Source organism: Protobothrops mucrosquamatus, unplaced genomic scaffold, assembly GCF_001527695.2.
Source record: "Protobothrops mucrosquamatus isolate PMUCROS unplaced genomic scaffold, P.Mucros_1.0 scaffold3907, whole genome shotgun sequence".
Classification (NCBI taxonomy): Eukaryota; Metazoa; Chordata; class Lepidosauria; order Squamata; family Viperidae; genus Protobothrops; species Protobothrops mucrosquamatus.
This window is the reverse complement of record NW_015389852.1, coordinates 48,242-57,175: the sequence shown is the minus strand read 5'-3', so window position 1 is coordinate 57,175 and position 8,934 is coordinate 48,242. Positions and strand designations below refer to the sequence as shown.

General features: G+C 48.5%; 1 protein-coding gene across 1 annotated transcript in view; it reads left to right on the top strand.

Annotated features, from left to right (window-relative positions):
• Positions 1 to 7,285, top strand: part of NXN (nucleoredoxin) — a 30,353-nt gene extending 23,068 nt beyond the window's left edge. The window contains exon 7 of the mRNA XM_015827729.1: positions 7,103 to 7,285. Within this exon, the coding sequence (XP_015683215.1) occupies positions 7,103 to 7,285 (183 nt within the window). The remainder of the gene's footprint in view (positions 1 to 7,102) is intronic.
• Positions 7,286 to 8,934: the final 1,649 nt, after the last annotated feature.

Sequence of the window (8,934 nt, the reverse complement as noted above, 5' to 3'; positions counted from 1 at the left end):
GCCTGCCTTAGCCCAGTTTTCACAACCTGGGACCCTTTCCCAGAAGCCTCAGCGACAGCTACACTCCAGGTAGTCCTCGACTTACAACCACAAATTGAGCCCAAAACTTGGGTTGCTAAGTGGGAAATTTGTATAAGTGAGTTTTGCCCCATTTTACAACTTTTCTTGCCACATTCGTTAAGTGAATCACGGAAGGTGTTCGATTAATAACCCGGTCGTTAAGTGAATCCGGCTTCCCCCTTGACTTTGCTTGTCAGAAGGTCGCAAAAGAGGGTCACATGACCCCAGGACACTGCGACCGTCGTAAATACAAGTCAGTTGCCAAGCGTCCCAATTTTAAACATCTGACCAGGGGGATGCTTCAACGGTCATAAGTGTGAAAAACAGTCATAAGTCACTTTTTTCAGTGCTGTGGTAACTTTGAACGGTCACTAAGCAAACTTTTGTAAGTCGAGGACTGCCTGTGTTTCTTTAGTGACCATTCAAAGTTACAACAGCACTGAAAAAAGTGACTTAATGACCGTTCTTCACACTTACGACCATTGCAGCATGCCCGTGGTCACGTGATCAAAATTAAGACACGCAGCAGCTGGCTCATATTTATGATGGTCACAGTGTCACAAGATTCTCTTTTGTGACCTTCACTAACTTAACAAGTGAAGTGATTCAGTTAACAACTGTGGCAAAAATAGGCGTAAAATGGGGCAAAACTCACTTAACAACTGTCTCCCTTAGCAACGGAAGGTTTCGGCTCAGTTGTGGTCACAAGTCGAGGACTACCTGTATCTAGATCAGGGGTAGGCAACCTTGGCTCTTTTATGATTCGTGGACTTCAACTCCCAGAATTCCTGAGCCAGCCATGCTGAGGAAAAATGGAGCGGTTTCCAAGGTGAGCCATGCCGGCTCAGGAATTCTGGGAGTTGAAGTCCACGAGTCGTGAAGGGGGCCATAGTTCCCTCATGCTGGCCCAGGAATTCTGGGAGTTGAAGTCCACGAGTCATGAAGGGGCCATAGTTCCCCCATGCTGGCTCAGGAATTCTGGGAGTTGAAGTCCACGAGTCACGAAGGGGGCCATAGTTCCCCCATGCTGGCTCAGGAATTCTGGGAGTCATAAAAGAGCCAAGGTGGCTTATCCCTGATCTAGACCAATTTTTCTGAACCTTGATGACTTTAAAGATGACTGAGGGATGCTGACTGAGGAATTCTGGGAGTTGAAGTCCACCTTTCTTTAAGCCCTCCAAGATGAGAAACCCTGGCCTAGGGAATGCTGGGAGTTGAAGTTAATGTTTTTGGGGGGAATGTAGAGAGTTGCAGGCCCAGTCAAGGGATTTCCAGAGAGAACTACAATACCCAGAATTCCATGGAAGAACCCTGACCTCCCATTGTAGTACAGAAGAAGCAAGATCATACAGCAGGGGTCTTCAAACTCGGCCCTTTTATGATGTGGACTTCAACTCCCAGAATTCCTCAGCCAGCCTGCCTGGCTGAGGAATTCTGGGAGTTGAAGTCCACAAGTCATAAAAGGGCCGAGTTTGAAGACCCCTGTCTTGCAGGTACAGTAGTCCCCGGCTTACAACATTTCATTTAGCGACTGTTCAAATTTACAATGGCACTGAAAAAAGTGACTTAATGACTGTTTTTCCCACTTAATGGCCGTTGCAGCATCCCTCATGATCACATGATCAAAATTCAGAGGCTTGGCAACTGACTAGTATTTATGACGATTGCAGTGACCCACTTTTGCGACCTCCTGACCAGCAAAATCAGTGGGGGAAGCCAGATTCACTTAACGACCATGTTACTAACTTAACGACTGCAGGGATTCACTTCACAACTGTGGCAAGGAATGTCGTAAAATGGGGCGAAACTCAGTTGACAAATTCCTCACTTAGCAACATGTTGAGTCTTGCCTTGCGTGAAGGGTCGTATCTCTCGTTTTCACCCAGTACGGTTCACGCCAACAAAAAAAGACCCCTCCCCATTGTCCATCCTGGGTGGAGGGGCTGAGCACTTAGCCTAAGACGTCGCTAAGTGAGGAATTGCACTTCCTCAATTGGGAATGGCTTCCCTCCAGAAGCTGCGAATGCTCCAACACTGGAAGTTTTCAAGAAGAGACTGGACAGCCATTTTGTCTGAAGTGGTATAGGCCTTCCTGCCTGAGCAGGGGGTTGGACTAGATGACCTCCCAGGTCCGTCCCAACGCTGTTATTCTGATGATGATGTTATCCATTCAGTTGTGCCCGACTCTTAGCAGACAGGTCTCTCCACATCTCCCGATCTTGTACGAGGGGCCGTCCTCGAGTTACGACCAAAACTGAGCACCCAATTCCTCTTGCTAAGGGAGACAGTTGTTAAGTGAGTTTTGCCCCATTTGACGACTTTTCCTGCCCCGGTCGTTAAGTGAATCATTTCAGTTTTTAAATTAGTAACCCGGTTGTTAAGTGAATCCGGCTTCCCCCATTGACTTTGCTTGTCAGAAGGTCACAAAAGGAGATCGCGCGACCCCTTGGGACACGGCAACCGTCATAAATGCGAGTCAGTTGCCAAGCGTCCAGGTTTTGATCCCCTGACCCTGAAGATGCTGCAACGGTTGTAAGTCTGAAGTGTGGTCGTCGTAACTTCGAACAGTCACTAAATGGACCGTTGTAAGTCGAGGACTATCTTAGAGTGGGTTAATTTGTCTGAAATGCTGTAGGGTTCCTGCCTGAGCAGGGGGTTGGACTCGATGACCTCCATGGTCCCTTCCAACATCATCATCATCAATCATCATCATCATCATCATCATCATCATCATCATCATCATCATCATCATCATTATATTATTATTATTATTATTATTATTATTGTTGTTATTATTATTATTATTATTATTATTATTATTATTATTATTATTATTAACCTTCATTTGGTTGCCAGGCTGTCCCCTGTTCTGTTGTTCTGTTGCTTCCACCTTTAATCAACCAAGGGCACCTTAGCCCATCAGCCCTTTCCAGTCTCCCTGTGACCACCACCCCCATCTCCCACCCCTCTGTCCTTCTACACCCCCCCACCAAATGGTCAGGAGACACCCCACCCACCGCCGGCTCTGCCTGCCTGCTCCGATGATCGCTGAATGTGTCCGTTGTTGTCCCAATGAATCCTAAAACAAAAGACCCCTCTGCGCCCCTTCCACCCCTTCCCGCAGCCCCCTCCCCACGCCCCCCTCCCTCGCCCAACCCACCCCGTGGCCGGCCAGCCCCTACAACACAACCTTTCATTCATTCGCCAATGCCATCTGCTTGCCGGCTCGGCTGACAGCCCTGTCAATGGTCCATTCATCAAACTTCGGGCTAGCGGGCTGCGGCAGGGTGGCTGGGTGGGGGTCAGGAGGAAGAGGCCACCCTATGGACAGATGGGGGGGCTGTCTCTTCTGTCCCCCCCCCTTGGGTAGGTTAGTCCTTGCAGCAAGGGTCTCGACGCGATGAAACAACGGCAGCCGGAAAGAAAATAATAAAAAGCAGGAAAACACCTGTTTGTTAGGAAGCAAAAGGGGGCATGGATTTCCCCCCTCTGCAGAAACCAGCCCCCCCACACACACACACGTCTTGGGAACTGACACAATGACCCTACTAGGGTGTGGGGTAAAGAAATCCCTTTGGGGTGGGGGAAATTTCCATCAAATTCCAGGGTTTTTGTTGTTGTTTTTTCTTCCCAGCCCAGCGAGGGAAATTGCACTGCTGATTTCTGGAATTTTTTTTAGCCCGCACGATACCGTTCAGCCCCCTGGTACATCGTTTGGGGTCTCCAGGCTGGGGTCTTGGGTGCATTGCAGAGGGGGGGTAGAGGAAACAACAGCATGCCAATTTCAGACAAACGTACACACCCCTCCGACAATAGCCCTGCCTTCCGGTGGTCTCCAGCATGCAGGAGTTGCACCCGCCATTTTGCGGAGGGCAGGAAAGCACGCAGAGATGGACACAGGCAAGTGGGCGGGCGGGCGGGCGGACCGCAAGCAAGGCCAGCACGAACCACACAAAAGCCGGGAGAGATAATAAATTCAGCTATAAATTCTAGCAAGCCTTTTTTTTTTGCAGTTGGGAATCTCCGGGAAAAAAGCCGCAGAAGACAGCCGATGCAGAATATCAAGCCGGTGCCGGGGCGAGGTTTATTTTTGCTGACTTAAAATTATTCTATCTAGGCCAGGGGTAGGCAACCTTGGCTCTTTTATGACTCGTGGACTTCAACTCCCAGAATTCCTGAGCCGGCGTGGCTCAGCTTGGAAACCCCTCCCTTTCCCCTCAGCGTGGCTGGCTCAGGAATTCTGGGAGTTGAAGTCCACCAGTCATGAAGGGGCCAAGGTTGCCTACCCCTGATCTAGGCTGTCATTTTTCTCCCAAGAAAAGCTGATGGCGGCGAGCGATGCCACCAAAAATCAAATTATTGAAGGCCACGGGTGCTATTAAAAGGGAAGCGGCAGTGGGTCCAAATTATTTAAAGGTTTTGCTGGTGTCCAAAGTTGGAAAAAGTTCAAGACCAAAGAAATGCATCTGAGGGGCTTTTCCTAAATATGGGCACTGATAGGGTGTATACTTGGGATAGTATAGGGTGTTCTGGGGAGGGAGGGGTGGGGGAAAAGGGGTCCCTCCTTGGTGGATGCCAACTTGCTAAAGAGAGAATATTGTGACCAGCCTTAAAGCAGGAAGGAAAGGATTAAGGTAGACGTACCTCACAAGGGTGTTGTATAATGTGGGAAGGGGACTGCAGAGCATACATAGCAGATTCTGGATCATTGTTTCTCAGATTTGGCCACTTTTAAGATTTCTGGACTTCCACTCCCAGAATTCCCCAGCCACTCATGCTTTAAGAAGGGTGAACTTCAACTCCCAGAATCCCCCAGCAAAAATGCTTTAAGAGGGGTGGATTTCAACTCCCAGAATCCCCCAGCAAAAGTGCTTTAAGAAGGGTGGCCTTCAACTCCCAGAATCCCCCAGCAAAAATGCTTTAAGAGGGGTGGATTTCCACTCCCAGAATTCCCCCAGCCAGCCATGCTTTAAGAGGGGTGGACTTCCACTCCCAGAATTCCCCAACTAGTCATGCTTTAAGAAGGATGGTCTTCAACTCCCAGAATCCCCCAGCAAAAATGCTTTAAGAGGGGTGGATTTCCACTCCCATAATTCCCCAGCCAGCCTGCTTTAAGATGGGTGGACTTCCGCTCCCAGAATTCCCCAGCCAGCTTTAAGCATGCTGGCTGGAGAATTCTGAACATCCACCTATCTTAATTATGGAATTATTACCTCTGAAATTTGCATTTTCCGGGATAAAATTGAGGGGAGTGGAAGGTGCTGTTAAAGAAGGGAAAATTTAGAAGTTTAAAAAGAAAAAAAGAAAAAGATTTAATTGTACGCCCCCAAAATGTACGAAATATTGCTTCCTCAAGTCTTCCAGAAGCAAAGAACAAACGGGAGACCTGGAATAAAACAGACATTAAGAGACTTGAAAACCCCACCCAAGAAAGATAATAAACCCAAAGAATTTCAGCTTTGGGCAGGGAGGGGGAATCCAATATTGAGAAAATGCTTGCAAAAGAGGAAAATCCAGAATTAAGGAACCCTAGATGTGGTTAGGGAATCTGCCCCGTGGCTGGAGATGATGCAATTCAAACCCAACACTTTGCAGACCGCAAGAAGATTCCAGCATTATCCCGGGAATGTCTCCTACCCGGCTATTTTAAGGTGGACTCCTTCACCCCATCGTCCTCTGCCTGCGTGGACTTTTGGGCTGTCCAAATCCGCATCGAATGCCTCGTCCGGCGGGCGCCGTCTGCAAAATGCAAGGGAACGTGAACAAATTAAGCTGGGGGGGATTGCAAGGATGTAAGCCAGGGATCCTCAAACGTAGCCACTTTAAGACGGGTGGACTTCAATTCCCAGAATTCCAAAGCCAGCCATGCTGGCTGGGGAATTCTGGGAGTTGAAGTCCACCCATTTTAAAATGGCCACGTTTGAGGACTCCTGATGTAAGCCAAAAAAAAACCCGCCACCCCATCATATATAGATGAGTTTTATCTCCCATTCAATAGTCTCCAGATTTTTTGCAGACTTCTGCAAAAAAAAATTAAAAAAATAAACCGGCTTTGGGATAGAAAAATAACATCTGAAGTTACAAGTAGGAATCCTCGACTTACGACCACCTAATTTCTGTCGCTTGAAACGAGACAGTTTCTAAGCGGGTTTTTCTCCGCTTGGTGACATTCCTTGCCCCAAGTTGTGAAGTGAATCAGCGGCCGTTGTTAAGTTAGTAACTCGGTCGTTAAGTGAAGCTGGCTTCCCCCCCCCCCGTTGACTTGCATGTAAGAAGGTCGCAAAGGGGGATCCCGTGAGCCCCGGGACACACTGCGACCGTCCTAAATGTGAGTCGGTTGCCATCGACCTTTCTCGCCACAGTTGTTCAGTAAATTACTGCCGTTGTTAAGTGAATCACTGCCTTTTGTTAAATTAGTAACTCGGTCGTTAAGTGAAGCTGGCTTCCCCCATTGACTTTGCTTGTCAGAAGGTCGCAAAAGGGGAGACCCGGTATACACTGCGACCGTCATAAATGTGAGTCAGTTGCCAACATCCTTTCTTGCCACAGTTAATAATAATAATAATAATAATAATAATAATAATAATAGTAATAATAATAATAATTAATAATAATAATAAAGTTGGAAGGGATCTTGGAGATCATCTAGTCCAACCCCTTGCTCAGGCAGGAAACCCTATATATACCATTTCAATCATTCAGAATAGAGCTGGAAGGGGCCATGGAGATCTTCTAGTCCAGCCCCCTGCTCAAGCAGGAGACCCCTACCATTTCAATCCATCAGAATCAAGGTGGAAGGGACCATGGAGGTCTTCTAGTCCTACCCCATGCTTCCAGCAGGACAACCTATACCATTTCAATCTGAATAGAGCTGAAAGGGATCTTGGAGGTCTTCTAGTCCAGCCCCCTGCTCAAACAGGAGCAACCTATACCGTCTCAGACAGGTGATATAATGGCTTGTAAGGATATAAACCATATTTCTCTTTTTTTGTGTGTGTTTTTCCTTGTCTGTCCCCGTCCCCCCTCTCCCCTTTATATCCAGGATGACATGACCGACTCTCTTCGGGATTATACCAACCTGCCCGAAGCCGCCCCCCTCCTCACCATCTTGGACATGTCTGCCCGGGCCAAATACGTCATGGATGTGGAAGAGATCACGCCACCGATTGTGGAAACTTTCGTGAATGACTTTCTGGCCGATAAACTGAAACCTGAGCCTATCTAAAGCCAAGAGCTGAGGCAGGGATTTGGGGGTGTGGGGGTGTGTTCCTTCGTCACCCCTTCCCCACCCGTTAGACCAGGGGTCTCCAAGCTTGGCTCTTTTATGACTTGTGGACATCAACTCCCAGAATTCCTGAGCCAGCCACGCTGAGGAGAAATGGAGAGGTTTCCATGCGGAGCCATGCTGGCTGAGGAATTCTGGGAGTTGAAGTCCACGAGTCATAAAGTTGCCACGTTTGAAGACCCCTGTCTTAGACGCTATTTAAAAATGGCCGGGTCGATCTACCACCACCACCCCTTCGGTGTGGGCCGACCGTCATTTCCTTGTGGTGCCTTGTTTTAACGCAGAATGATGTCTCTGTCTAAACGCTTTCCAGGTGGCTCTTTGCAAGCAAGGGGGTGCGTGGGTGGGTGGGGGGTCTCCCGGGAGGGGAAAATTTGGCTTTGGAAGGGAGGGAGGGAGGGAGAAGGGAGACAAGGTACCCCGAGGCCATCCAGACGGGGCAGGAAGGAGATGCTTAAACTTCTCGTGGCCAGTGGTTTTCATAGCTGGGATGGATTCAGAAATGACGTTCCAGAGCCCCGAGCGAATTTGGCGTTGCGGCCCCTTCCTCTCCGCAGCCCCCCTTGCCCACTTTTAGCGAGGTAATGAATCCCTTTAATTTCTTCCACCAAGCGCAGAGAGGTTGAAGCGGTGGGGGAAGCGAGTCCACCCAATTTAAATGATGGTTTAAAGATGGTTAAAGCCAAGGATATTACAGCAGACTAAGCCACGGAAGGAGAAGTTGTTCTCATTAGATCCGTATTGAGGTGTTTCTCAAGGGTAGCGGCTTGAAGGCCATTATCCACCTTCAAAAATGGTGGCTGGGGAATTCTCGGAGTGGACGTCCAGCCATCTTAAAACATGCTGGCTGGGGGATTCTGGGAGTTGAAGTTCACCCATCTTAAAACATGCTGGCTGGGGGATTCTGGGAGTTGAAGTTCACCCATCTTCAAGCATGCTGGCTGGGGGATTCTGGGAGTGGAGGTCCCTCCATCTTAAAACATGCTGGCTGGGGGATTCTGGGAGTGGAGGTGCCTCCATCTTAAAACATGCTTGGTGTGGAATTCTGGGAGTTGAAGTTCACCCATCTTAAAGAATGCTGGCTGGGGAATTCTGGGAGTGGAAGTCCACCCATCTTAAAGCATGCTTGGTGTGGAATTCTGGGAGTTGAAGTTCACCCATCTTAAAACATGCTGGCTAGGGAATTATGGGAGTTGAAGTCCACCCACCTTAAAGCATGGTTGGTGTGGAATTCTTGGAGTTGCAGTCTCCCAATCTTCAAATTGCTAAGGTTGGGAAACACTGCAGTTTATTGCAAAATGTAGTCTTCTCTGTTTGTTGGGGGGGCAGTAAAAGTATTTTAAGGGTCCTGATTCAGTCAGTCAATGGATTGGGTTCCCTCAAAACGCTGAATCCTGGTTCGCTCAACCCGGTCTCCGAGTTTTGCTCGAGTTACAGAATCCAAAACTGACCCCAGAGCCTGGATTCACACATGCTAAAGGCAGCCACTTGGCTAATGGCGCTGTGTTTCTTGTGAATGCATCTTAGGAGACAGAGGGGAGAGCCAGAATCCTCTAGCAAAAAGGGAGGAACCTGTTAAATGGGGAGGA